We start from the raw sequence: 24,784 nt of genomic DNA on the forward strand, positions 1-24,784 counted from the left end.
CAAAGCACAATCAGAGCCACATAGGAAGAAGGCATCGTAAATATCAGCCCACTCTCAGCAGAACAAAAGATTACAGTCGAATCAACTTACTTTGAGGCTGCATTCGTCAAATCAGAGAGTGCACCAAGACTGGGAACGAGGTATGAATTATAATGCAATACAGGCAACTAATGACACAATGAACGCCTTGACAGGTAAAGCAAAGTTCAGGAGAAAAGTCTTTGACTTCAATATTTGATAAGATGCTTGGCTGTAGAAATTATATGGAAGAAGAAAAACCACAAAAGGAATTGGCAAATTGACACCATAGTAAAATATGTAACAAGCTGACTCTTGATGAGGCAAGCGGCATCAGACCTTACTATAACCATGGCCTGTGTGGAAATCTCCATAAGAAATCTGGAGCTGGGTAGCAGATGTCCAGCAAACCAAATTCAATCTGTGTAGCAGAAAGCTGTCGGGAGCACTTTTGAGTCAAATAACCACCTTGCAGACATGCACTGACCGACATTGACATTTCAAAGGTTTGCAAAGGAGGATAACTGCTGCAAAGGAGACAGTGCACACCCCAACCCAAAACCTAATATGTATATATTATATTTAACTATTTGGTTATATTCACAAGTTTACGACAGGCATTGTTGTATGGTCTTATAGAATAGTTTGAATGACTGATGTGTCTCTACATTAAATCTAAAAGTTCTCTGAACTTGTCACAACAATGATTTAAGTTGGAGGCGTTGGTAAATGGCTTTGAAACATGTCAAGTTTAATTAAAGATAGAATTAGGCAGCAACAATACCAGAACATAGTGTAGTTTCAGGCATAGACTAGTCAAACCAGGCCAACAAAAACGTGTAATACATTGAGACGCAAAGTTCACTAGACAGTTGAAGACAGCTTTAATTAACGTGGAGGGATATGCTTCAGCTGAGATAGGTTGTTAAGACCAGAAAAAAACTCAAAGTTAGCTTCAACCTGGTCCAAAACATCAGGACTACAGCTTCTCGTTGATATTAGTAGATCAAAGAAAACCTTGCTAGACAGACTAAGCTTGATAGTTATAACCTTGCAGGCTAACTACAGACCACAGAAGTTCAGATCAGACTACTTGGTTGACCAGACGGAGTGTTCAAGAGCCCCGGCGTTACACTTGTGAATCACACAGGATGGCAATTGAGACATACATGTACGAAAGGGTAGTAAACGCTTTGTATGGATTTTGTACGCAACTGAAATTATGAACAGTAAGGTCAATACTTTGCCAACAGCCAGGCACTCTGAATCGCTGCATCCAGCAAATACAACATTGTGTTAGCTAGCTAGACACTCAGCTAGCATACATGCTAGCTGCTCACAGTCACAGCTTTGAAGTTGCAAATCACGTCTGAATCAAAAGGTATCTTTTCTTACCATAGCTTGGTATATTATAATAATATCCACATCACGCATCTAGCTAACCACCAGGCTCGTAAATCTAAGACAAACTTACGTTAGCTGTGTTAGTTCATTTAGTATTGGATTGTATACATATATATATAGCGTTATATTAGCTAGCCCTTCATGGGCGATGAGGGCAACAAAAAAGAGAAGACAGAAAGACGTGTGACTTACCGACGCCAGAGCTCAATATTTCTTCTTCAGATACCGTACTAAATATCCAGAAGTGACTTGCTTAAAAAAAAACAAGGGAGACTAGGAAGCTAGCTGCTCCCTCAGTGCTTCTCTTCTCAAGACTTCCCTACCTCTCTTGATACAGCACAGGAACATTTGTGAGCGCAGTGGATCAAGCGTCAGGTTCTCACTCCTGCTAAGACACAGACACCGCGAGACAGCACGAGAAGGTGGAGTTTTTTATGAACCAATGAAATACGTCAATGGAAACGGCAAGGTCCAATGAAATCTAAGCTTTTGTCTGCTATTTAGTAGATTGACGCAAGGTGCCACGATTGTGCATTAAAGTCCGTTTTTGTCTTTGCAAGCTCACCATTGTCGTGCACATAATTGGTTGGTATAACTGTCCATTTAAACCTGCATAATACACGTATAAAACATGGAGAAAACATCACTTTGGGAATTAAATAATATGATTTAGAATAACACAAAAAACACATTTTGTTTGACTTATTTATTGCTCCAGTTATTTCAGTGAAATGTAACCTCTTCCAACTTCTACTAAGCTTTTTATAATCCAGTTATTTTACATTTAACATTTACAAAAAGTCCATGTGGGTTCTATTTGTGAATAATTGAAAGGCTTGGACTCCCAATTCACAAGCATTAGCCTACACAGTATTGAGATGTAGCCTACCTTTAGTACTTAAAGACATTTTAAATGCCACATGGTACACTTACAAATATGTTCATTCAAGGTAAAAATGCAGGAATCCTAGCACTAAACAATGGCATAATTGTTTGCTGATAATCAGAGACACTTGATCATTTCAGTGTGTATGTATAGGCCCATTTCTGTTTTTTTGGCCTCAAGCTATGATTAAGATAATGGATTTTTTTATTAGGATTTGAACAACAAAAAATCTAATCTAAGTTACACAGTCTACTTTCAAGGTATTCTGTCAGATATCGGGCAAATGTTTTGTTTTAATGGCATACACAAAGGAATATATAAAAGTGGAGCAACAATCGATGCCATGATTAACAATGCCCTTAATCACAGTTGTTTTCTGTGAAAGTATTGCTGTAATGGCAGATACTGTCACTAGCAAACTAAACAAGCATGTGTGTGTCACGGCCACAGCCGTGCCCCCCTATTTTTGGTTTTGCCCTGCCCTAGTGTTTCCCTGTCATTGTCGTCACCTGTCTCGTTCAGTTGTCGTTAGTTTCATTGTGTTCACCTGTGTCTTGTTTGTTTCTGTGTATTTAGGTTCCTGCTTTGTGTCCAATCTTTGTCTTAGCATTACCCTTTGTCCCTGCGTGTACCCTGTCTGTTTCCCGTTTTGAGAATTAAACCTGTGTTCCTCGCTATGCCTCGGTACTCCCCTGCATTTGGGTCCAACCCCACCTCACGTCGTGACAGTGTGCCTCTAATTTTCTGATAGCAGCCACTTATAAATGTAAAGCTTATTTTATGTGTGTGTTCTAAATAACGTGTCTGAGAAGTGGTGGAGGTTTTGACTTTTTCTAATGTCCCTCAGATCACAATACACCGTGTTGCCCTGCTAGGCTTTTGGTCTTGCTTCTTCGATCACCTACATGCATTATTCACTTGGTTTGTGAGTATTAAGCATCAATCTTTTCATCCCTCCTGTTGAAAGGATTCTTGACCTGCAATGAAGATTTTTACTCAGCACCCATACTTGCTTGCAGATTGATGACCTCAACCCCAGTGTATGGCATGACTTTTAGTTGTGATCAATGTAATTTCCTTTATCTAAACTTGATGGCCAGTGGCATGTGGACATCCCCACTAATTATTGAGTTGGCTGTTTATTGGGTGATTCAGACACATTAATGCCCATGGTTGGAATTGGATGTTTAACAAACACATATAGGCATGATGGTTAGGTGTCCACATAATTTGGGCCACATTGTGTACAGTACTTTTCTCTGATTGTGGAGAGGATACAGGTGGATCAGTTTATCAGTATTCTGTGACAACACATGCAGAATGCTGCAACCTGATTATTTTTCAAAGGATCAAATTAACAAGAGTTTGTGTTGTGGTACTGTGTTTGTGACATTTTATACAGTTTTGTTTGTTGATGACAAATGTCTACATAAATATTGATGAATGTTATTAAGTGTTAAGATATTGGAAATGTTCACTGACAGCTTATTGTGAGAGGAATGGGAACAGGTAAAAACAAAGACAACAGGTACAAATTATTATGTACCCTGTACCTTCACGCTGTTTGAGCATGGGAAAGGGAATACAGGAAGAGAATCAAGCAGGCTATTGGGTTTTTGGAGAGGACACAGGGGAAAGGTTGTTAAAACTACAGAGGGCATTTCAGCAACTAATCACATTTCCTGGCAGACGGCGTCCTTGGCCTTGCTCCCCTCTTCCAGGAACATGGAGCATCTTATGAAAATTAATAAGCTTAGTGTTTTCTCGCTCTGTCTCTTGTGTTCAGAGGCTGATGAAACACTCCCACACCTGAGCAGCTCGACGCTCCCATCTCCTACTCATGCTAAGCTCAAAATCATGGCAGATAGTATGGGCTTTGAAGAGCAGTGTGACCTGAGCTTCAAGTACCAGTCAGAGTTTTATTACTTATCTGGCATTCTATAAACTACACTGCCAACAGCATATTACGAAATAACTACAGTCATGTGCAGTAGGATGCAATGGCAATGGCCGGATGCAGGGATTCTCTTGGTTTATTATCAAAACAAGGTTATACATCCTTTGCAAAAACAAACTGGACTTAACACAAATGGTCAGTCAGGTCATTCTACTTAATACAATGTAGCCTTTTCTACAGAGGGATAAATAAAAAGTGGTAAACTAATCTATTTAGTCATTTAGTCATCCTGGGCTGTACAATACATATTTTGGCATTGTCAACTACATTGAAAGTACAAGTTGGAGAAAACAGCTTTGGATCTGGTCATTTTGATTGATGCTGTGGTCATCATGGTGTGTGCATGTTTATTTGTGTGCCATATGAGTGACTGGGAGGATACATTATACTCTGTGGGTTTCTATTACAAGGCTTGGCCTGATGCTGACTGACTGGGAGAGATAACCCACTCAAACCCCCAAAGTTCATTTGATCTCTGGTTATTTGTATTCTGTGATGGTTTCTCATTTTCACTGTGGAGAAAGAGGGAGAGTCGCATCACTTTAATGCACTGGAGCCATCTGATATTAACCTTTTATATAAAAACCTTGAATGAATGGAAAAAGGGAGAGATAAAGAGAAGAAAGAGATCAGTTTGGATGAAGACATTCAGTGCAAACTCAGGGGTCTCTAAATCAATCTGAAAACTTATCTTAAAACGGAGACCTTTCTCCCTTCAATGAGGATTTGCTTCTTTTTGATGTTATAATCCTATTCCTATGTTTCTGCAAAAAACATTGTAAAAAACAGAATATGTCACTTTTATCCTTGGAATGCACATTTATTTTGGACTAGATTGAGCTGTTAGACCCACATTAGTCTTCTATTGGTATCTTGTGTTCTTATACGATAAGAGGGTGAAGTGAATTAATGCTAATTTCATGAAAGAACTACCGGTGTTTTGGGATGTAGTTGGCCCAACCCTGTACTTTCATTTCCTAAAGGGCTTTATAGATGATGCTTGAAATATAAAAATACTTTTGGCCATTGTAGACAAATACAGTATATTTGTACTAGAAATACTTTATTGTACAGTATATTATATTAAAATCTCACCTGAGTTCAAGAACGCATCTTTCAAAAGGGCTTTATTTGTCCTAGGATTCCTTCATACAAAAGTGTTCATTATTCAATCTCATTCAGTGTGCCCACAAGCTCATCAAGGTGACTTTGCATGTTACTATGATTTGCAATCACTCTGTATGATTGCAAAATTGTTGTATAACAACTGTAAGTGCTCCTGAATATGCCTTATGACTGATGCCTTGTCCTTCAACTTGACATTTAATTTTAATTCTCAAATGGCCTCCATCAGACACTACAGGTGAGAGACATACTTTGACCATACTGCATTCAGGAAAGGCCACTCCCTCACCCATCCTTCTCATTCATCCCCCAAGCTAGATGTGTTCCAGACAAACATCTTATGTCCAGTCTAAGCACATTTCTACATTACTTTTTGGAGGACCAAAACTATCTCATGCATCTGACCATAACATAAGAAAGCGGACAAATGCATACAAGTGTATCTGGATCATCTTTTCCATCAATAATCTCTTATTTCTGCCTGCCTAGATACAACATTTTCATAAATTTACTTTCACTATCTTGTATTTTTGCAATCTCTGCTATTTCAAGTCTTCCCATTTCCCCGGAAGCCGCTGGATGATGCAGATTGACTGTTGGTATTGGGCATGGTAGGGCTAGACAGCTGATTGATTCTAGAGTTGCAGTATGCTCGTACTGTTACCCTCTGTTGTTTTTGATCTCACTCTCCAAGGTCATAAAAGATTAATGAGCTACACTCACAGGGTTTGTTAATGTAGTGGAAGCTGAGCATTGTAGTAGCAAGTGCAACGGCGCATAGCCTTTATAAATATTTACAGCACCTCCCACTTCTCTCTGACAGGTTGTGTTTACCATGGAGGTCCTCATTAACATGACACGGAGAGCTAAAATGGTAAGCCTGGTGAAGCAAAAACTAGTCATAAAGATGCTCAACAATAGACTCATTTTAGTTTCATGTAATTTCTGAAACTGACTTAGAGTTGATTGTGTGCTCTCACTTTCCATATATGCAAAACAGACGAGAGGTTGGAATACAGGCTAAGTTGCTTTGGTCTTGAACACAGTGCAGTGTTGTTTCTTTCACGACTGAACATTTCATGACATTCCAGAGAGGTTATGGGGTTGTTGAGTGCTTATTTTGGGGTCGGGACTAAAGAAGGTTCAGTTGATCGCAGTTCTGTGGATGAGCGTGGAAAATTCATTTCTATTTCTTAAGCAGTGGCTACACCTCTCCTATTTTTCTTATGAGCATACTCATCTCTATCTTGAGCTCCTGTGCTTTCAGAACATCATTTGAGTGGACTGAGCACGGCTTATTTGAAGCCACAATCCATCACTAATCTTGCATTGACATCTGGAAACTCAGTGTGCTGCTCTGTGGATTGAGCATTCTGCTGCCCTGCTCCTGGATGATGTTATGCCAGAATATCCATTTGAGAGGCAAGGAAGTGAGTGGGTGTTCACATTCGCTGCATCCTAACACAGAATGCGCCCTCACCATTAGTCTACAAATGATCTAGATACCAGGGGCTAGGGTTTTTGCTCCGCACACAGCTCATCAAAACATCAGTCCTCCATTTCAGATCAGTCATCCTTTGCTCTCCCTTGGTCTGGAATCCCTCCCTGCGTGCCTGAGTGCCTGCCAAGAGGGGTAGGTACTCTCAGAGGACTGCTAGTGGTGTCTTTTCTCCTTTTCCATTTTCATACCGCAGAGAAGGAAAATTAGAAGAAGAAAAAAACCTTTGTCTCTCCCATACAAATGCACCTTCTTTGTCTCACAGGCAAACAGGAGGTGATGAGTTGAAGTCTGTGTGTCAAAGAGGATTCTGGCAGATGAGAAAGTGCTTTACTATGTAATTTGGGGCCTGTGTTTCTGTATGAGATTTTCTCTGCAGCTAAACAAGGTGCAGTAAAAAATGAATGTGAGGCCACATCTATTAAAAAACAGACATGGCCTCGGGTAGAATTTGCTTTTCTCTGAGTCGCGATAATTATCTTCGTACAATGCCACGCTACTATCATCTTAGCCCAAGTTTTGATGCTTCAAAATCTGTACGTAAAGTAACAATCTTTTAGTGTGTATATCCAGGTTTGATGAGGAGTAAAAAAAAAAGGTCCTTTCGAGAAGTAGACCTGTTTCACAGGATAATGAAGATTATGCAAATTAGGAAGGTCCATGGAAATATTACACAGGGGGAAGCCATGTAAATCAAGAAAGTCGCTTTAAAACCATATAATTGTAATGCTGGTTAACCCAACAACCTTCTTTCATTCGCATTTCATATAAATGAAAGTATAAAGGGAGGGAAGTGGAGAAAGAGTAAAATCTAAGGAGTAAACGTGCCAACAATAAAGCTTTGAACCAAATCATAAAACTTTACAATGTGAAAGATTTGGAATAGTTTCAAGTATGCAAAATGCTACCAATTTCATACTGTAGTCTCCACATTACAGTTGGTGTACTTGCTTCCAATTTTTCAATACAATCAATCTTAGCTCAAGATCCTCAATTGAATTGAGGATCTTGAGCTAAGGATCTTATGGACAGTCAAATAATCACTCACATTCAGAATATTGATATATACCATTCATGGGAGTCATCAGGAGACCACATACAAGTAAAGGTTGGGAAAGAGACTGCAATGGAGAAAAACAAACACAACTAGTTAAAAAGGCAGAAGAGGAGGAGAGAAGAAAGAAGACAACATCTGACTGCCCTAGTTGAACAGAATGGAGACGCCTGCATCTACATATACTGTACATCATGCTGGAGTTCAAAAGATTACGCTATAACTTCATACAACTTGACTGATGTTTCAGGACACCTTACAGTGAATTGTAATGAATAACTTTGATGCTGGCTCAACATGTGATCCAGAATGTGAAACAAAATGTGCTTCCCTTCAATATAGTGACAACATCAACGACAGTATCCATCAATATTGCCAATTGTGATAAAGAGTATGGCTACACAAACATTTTCTGAGAAAGGCCTATACATAACCATTCAAATGACAGGAATTTTCTGTTTGGTTTATTCTGGAAGTAGCTTAATCTGGTAAAATACAGACCATTCTTTAGCACTAACCATAGAAATACTGGTTAGAACTGTGCATCTTATTTATCTGCTGCAGTTCATGCACTATTCATGGAACAAAACTGATTTGTCTCTCCTGTGTGGTTCCTTGAATAGTCTTGTGTTCATTGCACGTTAGTTGTATGAGATGAATTAATAGGCTCTTCAATGCAAAGTTTGAGAAGAATAGGCTGCATTTACTATGCTCTCTCCTCCACGGGTGTTGAATTACAAGGTGCTGTCCTCAAAACTGACAGAATCAATCAACATGAATAATGAATGGAAAGCTACTCAGTTACCAGTGAGCAGTGCATACTTCCACTAAGGCTCCCATATTTGTCAGACATGCAAACAAGTTGAATTTTTTTTGCAAGGTTACTTTGTGGTTTAGGGCTAGTTTTCCAGACAGTAATTAAGCTTACTCCTAGGCCTTAATAAACATACATTTAGAATATAAATTGAATGTTTGTTTATTACTGTGGTTAACTGAGCCTAATCATACCTAAACAACAATTTGAAAGCAACTAATAGTTTGTCTTGGCTGGGCAATCAAATCCAAACCATGTCCTAATGGATTTCACAATTCTCATCATCTATGTAATGTAATCACAGGAAGAGAAACACACCATGATGTGTCTAAGACCTTTTGAGTCTTCCCATGGCTGGCAAATATCCAGAGATGAATTTGACGAGACCTTGGCTGAAATCACCAAATATCCAAATTACGGCTCAAACAGTAACTTATTAAGTCAGCATGAAGACAGGTGAGAGGATTTTATCCGATAGAACAATTGGTAGGTTACATAGGATTCAGATCATCTGAGTTCAGTCTGCATTAAGCATTTCTATTGTTGCTACCTCAGGAGTTTTGCTTAGCGTATCTTATTAATTTTTTTTAAACACAAAAGCGACATGAGGCATCAGGTAAGATTAGCAAGATTTAATCCATTATTGTGAATAAAAGCCCCCGCTTCATTTAAGCAACATCTTAACCTTAAAATATTGCACAATTCAAATACTACTTCTGAAAGAATAAAAAATACATAGTGAACATACAGAGGCCCTGAAAGTAAAATCTATTGATAAAAGGATATGCTCAACAAAGTGAGGGAGATGTTTACCATTTTCCTTTTCTAAATAAATACAACCCCCTTGTGGTTTGTCTATTTTTACTGCTATCTATTTATTTTACAATATTAATGATATTGTTTTCTAGCTTACATGATTTATACCGTCACTAGGGTTCCATCTAGTGGATAAAAAAAGACAATCCCTTTCCCTTTGAACATATACAACTTTTCCCTTTTCATATTCAACACAATTAACATTAATAGCCTAAATTCACTCACTGGTAGGTCACAAGCAATGGAACAATTGCCTCATATTTTATTTAGATATCATCAAGGTGGCAATTTGCAGTAATTCCCAGTGTCCTATATCTTTGTCCATGCTGTAATAATTGTGCGGTTTGTAATCTAATTTAGGCTATACTTCCACATTTCCTTTTCATGTTACCTGCCTCCAATGAACTACTGACAATTCACATGGTTTTGACTACAGTAGAAAAAAGACGAGCAAATACAGGCTATTCAACACTAGATGGCACTGGTATAGTAAATGTGGCAATTCCTGTGAGTACAATACTGTAAATGTGAATTACACTGTCAGGGATTTAAAGGGACTATAAAACACACGGACCTAAAAACAGGATCACATCTGACTACCCATAGTTCGGGTGGGCCTCCAGAATGGGAAACTACCATTTTGAAAAGTTAAAACGGTAAAAGGAGAGAATATTTCCCCATTGGATTTTTGTCGTTTCAAACTACATTTAATAAAAATAGATCATTCTGAATGATTCTACATTTGTAAGACTAATAACAGTAGAGATCTTAATCGCAAACGATTTGAAAGTGGGTTCTGTTTCGTTCGGTACGATGGTTGGTAGCAGGCGTCAAATCAAGCAACGTGAAAAACGAAATCTACGCACCGAAGCACGCACTATGCAGTACAAGAAGGAAGAACGAGGGCAGGAGTGAGTGAGAGACACACCCAACGGAAATATGGCTCTCGCTAGTGCGATAAGCAATGTTCAAAATGGTTTCACATTATCTCGCAGGCACGTTATGGATAGTATATCCTGGAGAAAAAATGAAGAATCTTATCATATGAGAGGCTCACGAAATTACCTGAAATGCATTTGCCATAAAATGCGACAGATTTCTATGAAATCAAGGAAACAAACAAGTTGGTTCTCAAGCAACATGCAATCGGTCTACGCTTTCCATGCAGTTAAAGCAGTGCCGGAGTCCTTACAGAGTGGCATCAATTATAGGTAGGCTAATCATGATTTTTTGTTCGTTTTGTTCATCCATAAAATGCATTTCATATCATTGTTTTAGGTGCAAGATGGCGCCGAAGAATTGTAGTCAGGTGATCATCCTCCCTCCCCCTCCCCCGTCATGACATATAGGTTTATACACAAGATGTGACCTGACACTGCTTTTTCCACATACTGGGTTATGATGCATGTCGCTCCTGCGTAGCCTATCTCTCCATAATACATATGAACCGGTAGTCGGAAGAAAGTTGTAAGAATGTATTTTCGTGGCCAAATAGTTATTTGCTTATGTTTTAAATGATCCCAGGAGTTGCTGAAGCAGGCGATTGGCCAGTTACGCTATTGTGGCTACATTTATAGTGTAGAGAAACTATTAGCCTACTTTATTACATAACCTGCATTTTATTTTGCAAAATTATGTATCATCCTGTTACAGTTCTGATAGGCTTGTGGTTGCTTATAATGAAAATGTATGGCCTACTCATAGGCTTTAATTACATCTGGTTAGTTAACGTTGTGAATAATAATCTAAACAGCCTCTTTCATCTAACAAACAACTAAATATACTTTATCCAGGAAACCCCACCCAATTTTCTAATCGCATTTTATTGGTAGATGAACCTGTGTAAATTCTCAGCCTCTTTACTTGGCGGCTGTAATTGGTCGGTAGTGACGACAATCCTAAAACATATTCCCGCCTACAGAGAAGATCATGTTTGAATGAACAACAGTATTCTGTTCAAGTGGTTGCATTTGCACTAAAATACAAAACTATTTTACGGGGATTGTCAATCAGTGGAATATAGTTGGCCAAAATGGACATGAAGAAAAGAATTTATCTTGAACTGCGGAATCGTACGCCATCTGATGTAAGCTATAACATCGATGTCAAAATTGTTTTTATATGTTCTTCCTATTTGTTATCTTCCCTGTGATGTTGCACGGTGTCACAAAGTTGAGCCTATGTTAATGCTACAAAAATTACTGCAGCTGTGTTACATCTCTCTAGCAAGAGACGTCAGCTTACTGTCGTCATTGAGTTGCAAGTCAACTTTAAATGGTTTACATCATGCTTGTTTGTGAAGTTTGTGAGAATGCACCAGATGCCTGTAGTAGTGTTTAAATAAAACAAAAACATTTTTGTCACGCTCTCATCTGGCATGGGATCATTTTTATTAGATAAATTAAATATTCCTTGATTTTCTGCACTGTCTGTACGCAGTTGCCTACTGTAGTGCTCATCTACTGTAATTGTTCCGTGTTTTATGAGTTGTGGTTCTCAGCATTCTTGGAAAATTACACTTTGTCATCTTGTTAGGTAGTTACATGCTAAATCCGTACACAGCCCATTGTAACCGAAATGTAAAATAATAAGAATGTCGTGCATTGATAGGTGATTTAGAGTAGTTTTCAAAATGTTTTGTAATGATATGGTAGGCTACGCGATATGTCATACTATATAGCCTACAGTATCAGATTTTTATTTGCCAATCTAAATATTCTGCATGTACGTACTGCATCAGTCTGCCTCGTGCCTTTTATTTGGTCAATTAACGACTATCTGTGGCTTGGTTAATCAAAGTCAAAAAAATTATAGATCTCCATTGTACAGCTACGCTCATCACAGCCAATTCCGAGTCGTGTTCTAGTTTTCGAGATCTAGGGCAAGCCGCCATCTTACTGAGAAACAAAGACAATATTTCACCCAAGAATTATAGTTTACTTTGGAACACAGGTGACCAATAGTTTCCGTTTAACAAACAGTTGATATGAATCCAATCCACATCAAGAATAGCTGAAGCAACCATGAACAATTGCCTACTAGCTCAGTTTGTATCGGCTTTGCTGCCCCTCCTACTCTGTAACTGACCCAGCACACGATAGGTATTAGCATGCCAAAACGGTTTCACTGTTCTAAGATCAAAGTTAGAGGATTTGGCTAATTGTGATTCTTTGACGTTGCCAATGAAACACGATTTGAGCTTACTATTTTTGTAGTTATGCAACTGTAGAGAATGACACGGATATGTACTAGAATGGTTTGATAGCCATCCCCAGTCCTTGGGGGCATATGCCTTCTGCACTACACAAAATACATCTTATCATGGATAGCTATGGCTCCTACAGTGTCATATGCATATTTTATTAGTCCTTAAGAAACCAGGCAGAAAACTCCAGCTAAATTACAGAAACTCGACTAGGAATAAAGGATATGCCTACTTTTTATTTATGGACTGCTTTAAAAACTTAACACAGTATTTCATTATAGCTTCAAGACTACAGAAGTGAGCAATTGTGTTTTTCTTTCTTTTTAGGTAAAAGAGTTAGTCCTGGACAACTGCCGTTCAAATGAAGGCAAACTAGAGGGCCTCACGGAAGAATTTAAAGATTTGGAATTTCTAAGTACAATTAATGTTGGGCTGACATCGGTGGTAAATTTGCCAAAACTAAGTAAACTGAAAAAGGTTGGTTTTATATTATGCAAGCATTATGGATATTATGTTGATGCATATCTTTATCTGTTCTCATTGGTTGGTTGGCATTTTTTTACATAGCTTGAACTCAGTGATAATAGGATTTCGGGTGGCCTTGAAGCGTTTGCAGAAAAATGCCCAAATCTTACACACCTCAACCTCAGTGGCAACAAAATCAAAGACCTCAGCACAATAGAACCTTTGGTAAGCTGATGCTATATCGAATAAATGGTAGACTTACAATTGAAGAGTTAAACAGCTGGTCACCCTGTTTCTTTCCTTTCACAGAAAAAACTTGAGACACTCAAAAGCTTAGACTTGTTCAACTGTGAGGTGACAAACCTCAATGACTACAGAGACAACGTCTTCAAGTTACTCCCGCAGTTGACATATCTAGATGGCTATGACAAGAATGACAAGGAAGCACCAGACTCTGACGCAGAGGCATACGAAAAGGGTCTGGATGATGATGAGGACGAGGATGGTATGTTTAGACAAAGTTATGAAAAATATTACTGTTGTCTATGTTGCCTTTTATACTGTGATTCTCATTGTTTGCGTCACTTGAAACGGCAGCACTGAAAAAACTTTGATTTCACCTTCAGAGGTAGAGGAGCATGATGAAGAGGCTGTGCCAGGGGATGAGGACGAGGAGGAAGGAGAGGAGGAAGAAGACGAGGAGGAAGACGACGTTAGTGGAGAGGTTAGAAATCAGAAAGGGGGAGTCTTAATGATTGATGATGGTTCAATTGCGTGTTTCTTTTTGACCTAGAGAAAGTGCTTGTTTCAGTAGGACTTGTTTTGCAGCGTGTAGTTCAACGACTGTTTACACTTAACACTTGCAAGGATTATTAAATGACACTTGTTACTGTATGTTGTTACACTTGCATGTTGTGTGCCACTCGAGCCATGTTAATCATACCATGTTTTTTTCAGGAGGAAGAGTTAAATGATGATGATGAGGATGAGGATGATGTAGGTGAGTAAGATAGAATCAGTTACAGGTTAAAGGGGCAAAGACTTAACATGGATTGAAGACTAGGATAGGTGGCAAGTAAACAACAAATTATTGCATGTCCTTGTTCTGAGCATTGCTCACATTTTCTTTTCTAGAAGAGGAACAAGGTCTAAAGAGGAAAAGGGAATTGGACGAGGAAGGAGAGGGGGATGAAGATGACTAAATAAATCAAGAGGATCCATTGTGACCCGACTGTTTTAACTTTGTGTTTTAAATCCCCTTGAACTAATTGATTTGTGTTTGTTTATTACTCTACTTTTTAAATTATTATTGGGGTTTGTTTTTTTACCTTTAAGTCCCCTACTGTCATTTACATGCTACTAGCTGGACAGTAGAGGACATTTCGTAATGTCAAATATCAGGCCTATATGTAACCAATTGTGTTCTCACTTTTAACAAATCCTTAAAAAGGTATTTAAAAATGTTCAACAACTTGCATATTCAGAAAAATTACCTAAAACTTTCTACGTTGCATGTCTAAATATGTTTGAAAGTTGCCTACTGGATATAATTATTACTGGTTTGTACATGTGTTTGTTTGTGTGATTTGTAGGGCTATTATCATGTCTGCTTCAAGCTAACAGCATGACTGCAACAGGTCATTTTAAAGCATAGCAAATAATGTCTGCCCTTGTGGAAATAATCTTCCTCGGGAATTGTGTTCTTTGTAAATAATGACCAAATCTATTGTTTTCTATTCTCTTTGATAGACATTTACACTTTTAGATGATCAATGTTTTGACCTGCTGTAGGCCTAACTTCATTAAAGACATGATTCTTGTATAGATACTTGACAAGCATCCTAGTTTTTTTTGCAGATCTGGCAGGTACACACTTGAAATGATTAGTAAAATACAACTACGATTAACAAATTATTCGAAGTAACTTTGTTTGGTACACAATTAATAAATTGTATATTTTCAGATTTCGTCTCAACATCAGTTAATGGTAAAATGGGCCTACCATTATGTTTTCTCAGAATTGTCAGATGGTCAATTACATTTATATCAAATAGTTTGCTGAATTTGCATTTGATTAATTGACCACAGTTTGTGATTGTATGCAAACATTTTACCCAGCTACATTATAGCTCGCTTGTAGCATAGCTGACATGCTAGATGTAAATTCTTCTCAATAAAACTAATGGCTTTTCTGTAATTAATTAATAGAAGTTAAATTAATTTTAAACTTGCACCAAACACTCTTCCCCGATCCAAAAATTTAATTTTCTAAAAAGGTGTCTGTGACACTTCTAACACCCAGTGAAAGTGCATTGATTGACCATTAGTTGGCAACAACCACACACATTACACCATCTATACTGTAGGTATATTAATAGGATGCTAAGGAAACTAAAATATTGTCCCATCTAGTTTATACATTTCTTAACATCATGGAGAAAGATCATAAAAATGTAGTGCTAAACCTTACCAGACAAATTCCACTGATCAACACTCCCTGCTTAATCCAAAATACATTGAAGGTAAGCAGAAAAGGAAATACTGAAATTGCACACAGCTGTTATTGTTATTAGCAGATTTGTCCCTTTCAATCAGTCCAAGACATGCCAAACAAGAAACTCAAGTGAAGGATAAGGCTGGCACTTAAATATGTTACATTGAACCGAGCTGAGGTTGGGATGTTTTATTCACCCTTCTAACCATCTTCCAATTTACTGCCTCACCTTTCCAAACCAGTCACTTGTGTATAGTCCAACATCACATTTGACCTTCACCTTAATCTTAGCCAAACTATATGGCTGTAAGAAAAACATATGCCTTCTCAGTAATTAAACACACCCAACATCATTTTCTTTTCTCACTGCATTCCATTTGGAAATTATTTAAGTAATCCTTGCTATCATTCATATTTTGGGTTATTTACCTCACATGGAAGGTTCAGGGAATGATCTCCATAGTCATATATGCATGTCTTTTTCATACACAGGCAACTACTTTCAAAATATGAAAATGGTTATGACAACCATACTGTAATGTAACTTACAGACTGCTAATGAAAACATAGTTTAACATTGTTGATAACTTGTAACATTACGGTAAATGATAGTTGAATTAATTATTCAGTTTCTTCTTTTGTTAGGCACAGACTCAAATCACATTCTAAGCAATCTTTTTTTCCCCACAAGAAACCAAGCCATTGATTGATACACTTCTGTGCTAATTTTTAGATCACTAAAATCACTATCCAGTTATCCAGCTATCCAGTCATTACCTCAGTCATTATCAACAAATTCACAATGAAATAACCAAATCTACATAGTTAGCTAAAAATGAAAAATATATCAGGCAAATAAATAATGATAGCATTTTTTAAATGTCTACTTAAAAATGTTGAAATTGGCAAACTGCCAGTAAGACTACATTTGGGTTGCTGTAAACCAGTCTGAGAGAGAAATTCAGCTTTGCACAGCGAACACATTCAGAGAGCAAAAAGAAACAGTCCTGCTATGCATCTCATTAATGTCCCTGTAAAACCCATGGAGTTTGGCTCATCCATTGGGTGCAAGCTATTTGTTTCGTCTACCATTTCGGTGACTTGAGATGTTGTAGTTTGCTTTGAGGTGGTGTGCAGTAGTCTCTAAGGCTTTAGGGAAAAGAAGGGGGAAGGGGAAGCGTCAGTCATGTTTCCCAGAGTTCTCTTATCTTTGTTAGGGGTAGGTGGCATTTTTCACAATGATGATGACCAAGGCTTTGCCACGTTGACAGGGTGAGGGGGGAGTACCCCCCTGGACGGTGCAATGAAGGGGCTCAACAGTGAAAGAGTGAAACTACAGTAACCACCACAAAATCTGGTAGTAATTAATCATAATGAAAGAACGTGAACAGACAATGGCATTATCAGCAATCAATCCTCACATTACTGATCAAATTTTCACAATTCTACAGTCAAATAATCCACAAATTTGAGCATCATTGTAGCATTATCCTAACCAATAAAGAACCATCATCATTACATCTTTACATTTTATGAATTACAACATTATGTGACGATTATTACAGTGCATCTTCTGTCACAACAATTGGTGGCATGATGCATCATGAGAATGTGTGTGTGGAGGGGCTCAACATGGCGATTGTTGCGTGGGCTCCAATGGGCCAGTTCAGGGGAGAGGGGGGTTGAATGTTGGAGGTCAAATGTTGTTAGGACAGACATTTCTCAGGTTGTTGAGCTCCAGCTCCAGCTGGCGTATTTTAACGTCCTTCTGTGTGAGCTCTTCTTTCAGCCGCCGGAGCTCCTCCTGCTGACGGAAGAACATGCGCAGGAGCTGCTCAGACAAGAGGAAGGAGAGATGGGGGTTTAGTGTCACGGAAAGAAAAAGACATTTGGTCAAATTGTATGTTTTTTTCATTATTTGTTATTTTAAAATGTATTTTAAAAGTGTGCAGTGAATATGAGACAGTATCTACTTATAATTTTTTGTTTAAAGGGGTAGTGATTTTGGATTATGACATTCATAACTGAGTGGTTGGGGGGGGGGGGGCTTACTCCATCTTCCGTAGACACTTTATTAGCATCTAAACAGAACAATATAGGTTTAGGCAAAATGTTAGGAGTTCCACCATCCTCTCTGATAGGCAAATTGATGGGCGTAGTTCTATCTGTCAGTCTTTCAGATCTACAGTGTGTGTGTGTGTGTGTGTACTAATCCACCCACCTCATTCTCTGTCCTCGGTGGCACGTTCTCCAGGAGGTCGATGCCGTTGACCACTACGCTCTTCTTGTCCTTCACCGGGGCTTTAAACACAAGCTGGTTGGGTCTACTGTAACCCTCCTTCAAAGACATCAGCACTGGGTCTGCACACACACACACACACACACACAATACAGAACAAGTCTTCATGAGAAATTAAAACCCAAACCCATGTACTCCAGCAATCATTTTTAATGCATTCAAACAAATTCCTTATCAAACTCAACTATCACAAAATAAGAATGTGCTATGTATTCCATTATTTACTGATGTAGGGAAAAGAGACACATATATGGTGGTACAGGAGGTGTGTCATCAGCTCTTTACCTTTGTCAATGCCACTTAGCCATTCGCTGGCAGTCAGGGCCGGTTGTGTCCCTGCTGTCATTGGATAGATGTCCTCCTGGTAGGTCTCGGACTGCAGCACCGGAACAAAGTCACAATGAGACTAACACGTTTTATTAATGAAGGTTTTGAGTTGGAAATCTGGAGACCATAATCATTTAATGTCAAAAAAACAATTTGAGCAATCAGAAGTTGCTATGCTCAAAAGGACTTATTCCATTGTTTCGAGCAACAAGCAAAAACACACACATGGCCAAAAGTGTTGGCAGGGACAATTTTTGTGTTTCACAAAGTTTGCTGCTTCAGTTGTTGTGGTGTTGCTACACATTGTTATGTCTACATTATTGTACAGTGATCTGATTCATTTTTTTAATAAAAGCCAAAGAAATGGCCAATGAAACGTTAGCACAAAAACCTACATTTCACAGTTTTGGACACATGGGAAAGTGTGAATGAGTACTAGTTAGGTGAAATCACTATCCTTCTGATTGGATTATTAAACCAGACTGCAAAAACGTATTAATGTTACTGCCAATACTTGCAATACTTGGCCATGGCTGTACTCACTGACCCTTCTTGGTACAATCATGGAAATTGGCTCAATCAGACCCTTGAGGGTCACCAACTTGTAGAAGCGGAAGACCTCGCAGGCTGCCACGTCCAGCCCATGTTTGGGCATCACTCCTGTAGCAGGAAGAAGAGGGTCACAGTACCATATGCGTCAAATAAAGGAGTCATATGTGAACATGGGACATATAGGGTCTGGGAAGACGTTTTAAGTTGTTAGATTCAGGTTGTTTTGGTTAACAACCAAGTAGCACATTTTTCCTCCACAAATATACAGCATTGTCCCACCTTACTAATTAGTTGGATCATTATCATTACATTCATCTCTGTGTCCCAGATTCACAACATATCTTTATAGACATACTTCAGATCTTTGTTGTCCGACACTTATAGTCTGCTTTACTTAAAGCACACTCTAACATCAGACCAGGGCCAATATCATTTGAATGAGTGTTTTGATAAGTGTTATCTTATATATCTTTTATGTGTCAAATAAGCATTTTCACCAAGGCCTTTCTGTGGGGCTGGGGAGCGAAACTCCATCAGATATTGCAAGAAGGGCTTCTCTGAGGTGATCTCATAATAGCGGATGTTGCCGTCCCCCTGCGAATAGACAAGAGTGCGTTAACAAATAAAATTGCTGTTAGTTTTCAACCTGATAGGGTCAAATAAAACAGGTAAACTGTACAAACTAGACAGATATCGGTTTTGTAAAGTTTCGTTATTGTTAAGTCTTGGTATTACAATTGGCAAATGTTTGGTGAAACTGTATCAAATTGATAATGTGATTAACAGCACAAATTGTAATATGTGATTCAGTATCTACTTAATAGGAAAGATGACTGAGAAAACAGCCCAAAGAGTCCTAAATAGATAATGATTGGTGACTTCAGGGCTGCACTAACCTTCCCTGCCAGGTACAACATATGTGTGTCTGAGTCATAAAAAGGGAACAGCAGTCCTGAGAGACCGTCGATCTCTTCCTCCACCATGGGCATGGACAGATCCTCCTGAGAAAACAGAAAAACACAAACACACTGCTTAAGGACAACAACAAAACACACACACTTCTTCGAAGCTTCCCCACACTCCCAACACACATACCATCCTCTTACACACACTCATCATATCATCTGCAGACCCCCACACCTCTCCACAGATACTCCTTTTCTTCTATACACCTTCTCTACCCCCCCCCCCCCACACACACACACACACACTCCTTAGATAGATTTAGCCCATCTGTGCAGACCCTGGGGCTCACCTGATCCCAGAGTGCAATCTGTCTCGTGTTCCAGCGGGACACACCTGTCGTCAGCAAGCGCTTCATGTTGCCCAGAAACACCACTCTGTTCACCCGGTGGTTCTTACACTGGGCATGCTGGTAAATGGAGCATAGGGAGCACACTACGTTTAGTTCTACTTAACAGGATACCTTAGAAAGACCTATAGAAGCAGTTAAATTATGTGAAGAGTTCATCTATTTTTATAGATCTATCTATCTGTCGATTTGTTTAGGACTCAGTGCTACAGTGTTTGCTCAGATGCATGTATGCATGCTTTTATGCATGTATTAGGTGTACCTGAAATTGTGCATATATACTGTATATCCAACATGTCCTAGTTTGCATTTGTGGTTTTAGTTTTTATGTGGTCAAATGGCATGTTTGGAATCATATGACAGCTTTGAGTCCAGACAGCCTTGTATGTAAACTGACCTAGGCCCTCCTCATGACTAGTAGACCCCCTTGTCCCCTCTCACCTGCAGGACCCTTCCCGAGCGTGGTTCAATGACGCGCAGCTTCTTGTCCTTGCAGCTGGTGGCGAGCAGGCTGCCATCCGTGTTGAAGGACATGTTGAGGATTACGTCCGTGTGGCAGTCAATCATCTTCACAGCCTCCCCAATCTCCAGGTTCCAGATGAGGATCTGTTTTGAGACACACAGACGAGGAGAGAGAGAGAGATCAGGGTGAGGTGGCACTAAGATGACATGTTATACTCTTATGTAAGGGTCCCATATTTCTCTAACAGCAGTACCTAAAGTTTAGTTCTTCTAAAAGGATATAATACAGAAAACAATATGGGATGCATTTAGGTTAATGATAAACAACAGATTTTACTGCCAGTCTTTCTTTTCAATCAATCCTTAGTTAAATGTTCAAGTCAAGCAAATAGGCAAGAGCAACATCTATAACAATGCCTCAATATACGTAACACAAGACAAACACATGCTTTGCTCCCTAATCCTAAAGCTTGTAATATTATGCTGAGCGTTACTGTATCTGTGTGTGTTTTTTGTGTGTTGCGGGACAGCCTTGGCAGACGATACCTTGTAGTCGTAGCCAGCACTAAAGAGAATGCCGCTGCTGGTGGGGTGCCACTCTATGAGGCCCACGCGGCGGCTGTGACCATACAGCTCCATGACCGCCTCCGTCATGTTCCTCCGCAGACCACCCTCGGGGATCTCCCATACCCGCACCTGGGGTGCACGCATGTTCGTTCACATCCACCGACACACACACATTCACACAAATACACATACACACAGACAGTCATGCACATGCACACATATGCAAAAATAAATATTCATACACAAGCACAGTAGCACACATACACAACCTTTGACAACTGCCTTAAGACTCAATTACACAGCGACACTCCTTAAACCACCACCCTCTTGATAAGATTTAATTCATTCAGACATCTTGCTGTTTTATTGCTGTTATGGCTTTTAGAATTCATTTGAACATTGTCAGTACCTACACACACAGTCACAGGTGTGTCCCGTCGTCGTCGTCGACATATGCAAAATAATTAATAGAATAGTTAATAGTTTTGTAACAAGACTACTCCTAACTGGATGTTTTGTTTTCAAACTGTCACTTACAGAGGCATCCTCAGAGCAGGATGCAATGATGTTCTCAAAGAAGGGATTCCATTTGATGTCCAGAACGTTGCCTTGGTGTCCACATACTTTGGGGTGGTGAGGTTCAATGCGGCCGGCCTGAAAGAAAATCTTGTGTATGAGCAAAGATTTCTATTTACCTGTCAACAAAAACAAGTTTTTCACTGTTATTCATACAATCCAGTAAGCCAAAATAAAAAATAGTTGTATTTCAGTAGTTGAGTACAGCAGAGTGTCCACAGTGTGGCGCTGTGTCTTTGTCTGGTTGGAGACCTCTCAATGTTGGGGATGATGTCATAAATGTTTGATATAACTTCAATCCACTGACCTATTTCTTAGCTCCTTTGAGAGTTGGCAAATAACTGGGGGTCATGCCCTGTCGAAACACTGACTGGTGCTTAATGGTTTACACACTGTACATTCTTATCTATGCTTGCGCCCATGTGTACGAGTTAATCTTGTGTTTGTGTGTGTGCATGTACATGTGTGTAGGACGGGGGGGGGGTGAATACACTCAAGCATGTAGGCATGTTGACATGTGTCCCAAAGTGCTCCCAGGTTTGCAGTGAACTTGAATGTAGGCTGCTCAACTGCTTCAAGTGAAATCATCCCAACAAGCCCTTTCTTAGACCCCTGTCATGTCGGAAGCCCTATCTCATCAATTCCTTTTGTAACATCCTTCTAAGAAGATTCAAGATTAAAATGAACACCTTTAGACAGACATAAAGTAGTATATTACAAATGAGCACTGGCATGGCATTCATTTTAATCTTATGAGAGACCCATATTCCACTCTGATTTCCCCCGGCAGCTATAGATGCAGAGAAACAGACACAGCGGGCTAATTGATGTCGGTACTTTAAGAACTCAGTCGGGAGATTGAGTGGAACACATCTGATTAAACAAAAAAAATTAATGATACAAACTGTTAAAGAAAATACCAAAGTGAATCTTGTGAAGGCTTGATGCTTGTGAAGATTGCACTTTCTGAAAGTGAGCAATTAACCAACACAGGACCATGGTTGGATTTGGGTTGGACACAAAATCAGTCAAAGACAATATTCAGGAAAAACACAAGTCTCTGTGGTAGATTCCCAGACAGAAGTTTTCAATCTATTAAGCAAAGGGATTTACGCAGTCATGTTTGTCCATTTAAATGTCTTGGAATTCCTCTGTAGTCACTTCTAGAACATAGATTCTTCCTCTGTCAGATTTCAACTTCTGCTTTACAATACTTTGGATACAGGTTGAGCCCTAGCCTAATGCTGGGGACACACCTCAGGATAATTGGGCCGATTTTGGCCCTTCCGACAATCCTAGGTAACATATCTCCCGATTATGTTGATGTTCCGCAAATAATTTTATCAGACGTTCCCTTGGTGTGACCCTTGGTGTGAGGTGTGTTAAGAGTGACCACACACTGTAGGAGCAAAACAGCTAAATTCTCATGTTTGTGGTCTCTCACAGTTTGAAAATCTTATAAGATAAAAAAAATCGTAGTGTGTCCCCAGCATAAGTTCTGGGTTTTCCCTGCCCTAGTGTTTCCCTGTGTTCTGTCATTAGCTGCTCCTGTGTCTTGTTAAGTGTTTACATCAGGTTTACATTTTCATTTGTTTCACCTGTGTCTAGTTTGGTCTTGTGTGTATATATGGCCCCTTCTTAAGTTAGTCCTTGTCATGTGAGTATACCCTGCTTGCTACCGTTTTTTTGACACAATAAATACATTTTGGTTTTTGTGATCCTAACTACCTGTCTCTCATTGTGTTTGGGGTCCTCCTGCTGCCCTCACACTGAGACACCTCTTTATATAAGCAAGCTTATACCATGGCAGTGTGATAAACACCAGCATCAATTTAGTCTGGAGCAATGACATGGCTTCCACAATGTGTGAGGACATGCTGTTGGACATGGTGTGGCTTTAATCAACCTGGAAAAAGCCTGCTTGCATTTATTCGGCGCTCTTATCCAGAGCGACTTACAGTAAGTACAGGGACATTGCCCCGAGGCAAGTAGGGTGAAGTGCCTTACCCAAGGACACAACCGGCAAACTTCTGATTACTAGCCCGATTCACCTGCTTATTAGCACACTACCCTTACTGCTGTATGTGTCTGTGTGAGTGATTCAGCCTGAAAAAGTGAGAGAGAATGGGGAGTGAAGGTCAGACAACAGAAGAGAGAGAATGAGATGGGGAGGGAAGAGGGAGACAGAAAGGATTATAATAGTACATGACTAAGTGGTAACACAGTGATTGCATTTCCCTCTACAGCATGCACACTCACTTCACCCTTACACTGCACCCTTACACTGCACCCTTACACTGCACCCTTACACTGCACCCAAGCAGTCGAAACTGACAGGAATACACTTGACCATGATAAGGGGCTTAAGACCTTCCGGATCTATTTTGGTGCCACTTGGCACCGCTGTGAGTCTTTCACCTCCTAGTGGATGATATACTCTCAGTTCAGTTGCACCATTTTATCATAACTTGGACTAAAGTATGTCTGCCATCTTTCTGCCTCTGTAGCTTAAAAGGAATGTGTTTACTCCTGGTCTTACAGTTGTCAACTAAGCAGAACAGCAAGAGAACCCCTGAACACGCTTCTATAAGGAAATCAATCTACCACAGTCTGCTTGTGTGAGGCAGGGGGTGGGGATGTTGTGTGAGGCATGGGGTGGGAACGGTGTGTGAGGCAGGGGATGGGGACGGTGTGTGAGGCAGGGGATGGGGACGGTGTGTGAGGCAGGGGGTGGGGATGTTGTGTGAGGCAAGGAGTGGGGACGGTGTGTGAGGCAGGGGGTGGGGATGTTGTGTGAGGCAGGGAGTGGGGACGGTGTGTGAGGCAGGGGGTGGGGACGGTGTGTGAGGCAGGGAGTGGGGACGGTAAACGATAGACATAAGCAGAAAGCCTAGTGAAAAGAAAATATGCAATGCCTCTCAGATTGCGCAATACATTTCCTATTCCTTCACTT

At 39.7% G+C, this 24,784-nt stretch overlaps 3 protein-coding genes across 5 annotated transcripts in view; 1 reads left to right on the forward strand and 2 right to left on the reverse strand.

Moving 5' to 3' along the window:
- The window catches only part of glceb (glucuronic acid epimerase b), a 41,813-nt gene extending 40,001 nt beyond the window's left edge, over positions 1-1,812 (reverse strand). Inside the window, exon 1 of the mRNA XM_047042696.1 lies at positions 1,615-1,812. The gene's annotated coding sequence lies outside the window, so the exon portion shown is untranslated. The remainder of the gene's footprint in view (positions 1-1,614) is intronic.
- An 8,993-nt stretch (positions 1,813-10,805) lies between these two features.
- Positions 10,806-15,270, forward strand: anp32a (acidic (leucine-rich) nuclear phosphoprotein 32 family, member A). Its single transcript, XM_047042711.1, has 7 exons — positions 10,806-11,658; positions 13,105-13,254; positions 13,345-13,467; positions 13,552-13,747; positions 13,869-13,966; positions 14,200-14,242; positions 14,377-15,270. The coding sequence occupies exons 1-7, from the start codon at positions 11,605-11,607 to the stop codon at positions 14,442-14,444; spliced, it is 732 nt and encodes a 243-aa protein (XP_046898667.1). The 5' UTR covers positions 10,806-11,604; the 3' UTR covers positions 14,445-15,270.
- A 1,956-nt stretch (positions 15,271-17,226) lies between these two features.
- coro2ba (coronin, actin binding protein, 2Ba) overlaps positions 17,227-24,784 on the reverse strand; it is a 30,832-nt gene continuing 23,274 nt past the window's right edge. For all 3 annotated transcript variants that reach the window (XM_047042697.1, XM_047042698.1, XM_047042699.1), the window contains exons 3-12: positions 21,793-21,909; positions 21,235-21,384; positions 20,668-20,832; positions 20,170-20,286; positions 19,811-19,915; positions 19,412-19,508; positions 18,910-19,022; positions 18,321-18,411; positions 17,958-18,097; positions 17,227-17,567 (exon numbers count right to left, since the gene is read on the reverse strand). In XM_047042697.1, coding sequence (XP_046898653.1) covers positions 17,433-17,567; positions 17,958-18,097; positions 18,321-18,411; positions 18,910-19,022; positions 19,412-19,508; positions 19,811-19,915; positions 20,170-20,286; positions 20,668-20,832; positions 21,235-21,384; positions 21,793-21,909 — 1,230 coding nt within the window. In that variant the 3' untranslated portion in view covers positions 17,227-17,432. The remainder of the gene's footprint in view (positions 17,568-17,957; positions 18,098-18,320; positions 18,412-18,909; positions 19,023-19,411; positions 19,509-19,810; positions 19,916-20,169; positions 20,287-20,667; positions 20,833-21,234; positions 21,385-21,792; positions 21,910-24,784) is intronic.

Source organism: Hypomesus transpacificus, chromosome 19 (assembly GCF_021917145.1).
Source record: "Hypomesus transpacificus isolate Combined female chromosome 19, fHypTra1, whole genome shotgun sequence".
Taxonomy (NCBI): Eukaryota; Metazoa; Chordata; class Actinopteri; order Osmeriformes; family Osmeridae; genus Hypomesus; species Hypomesus transpacificus.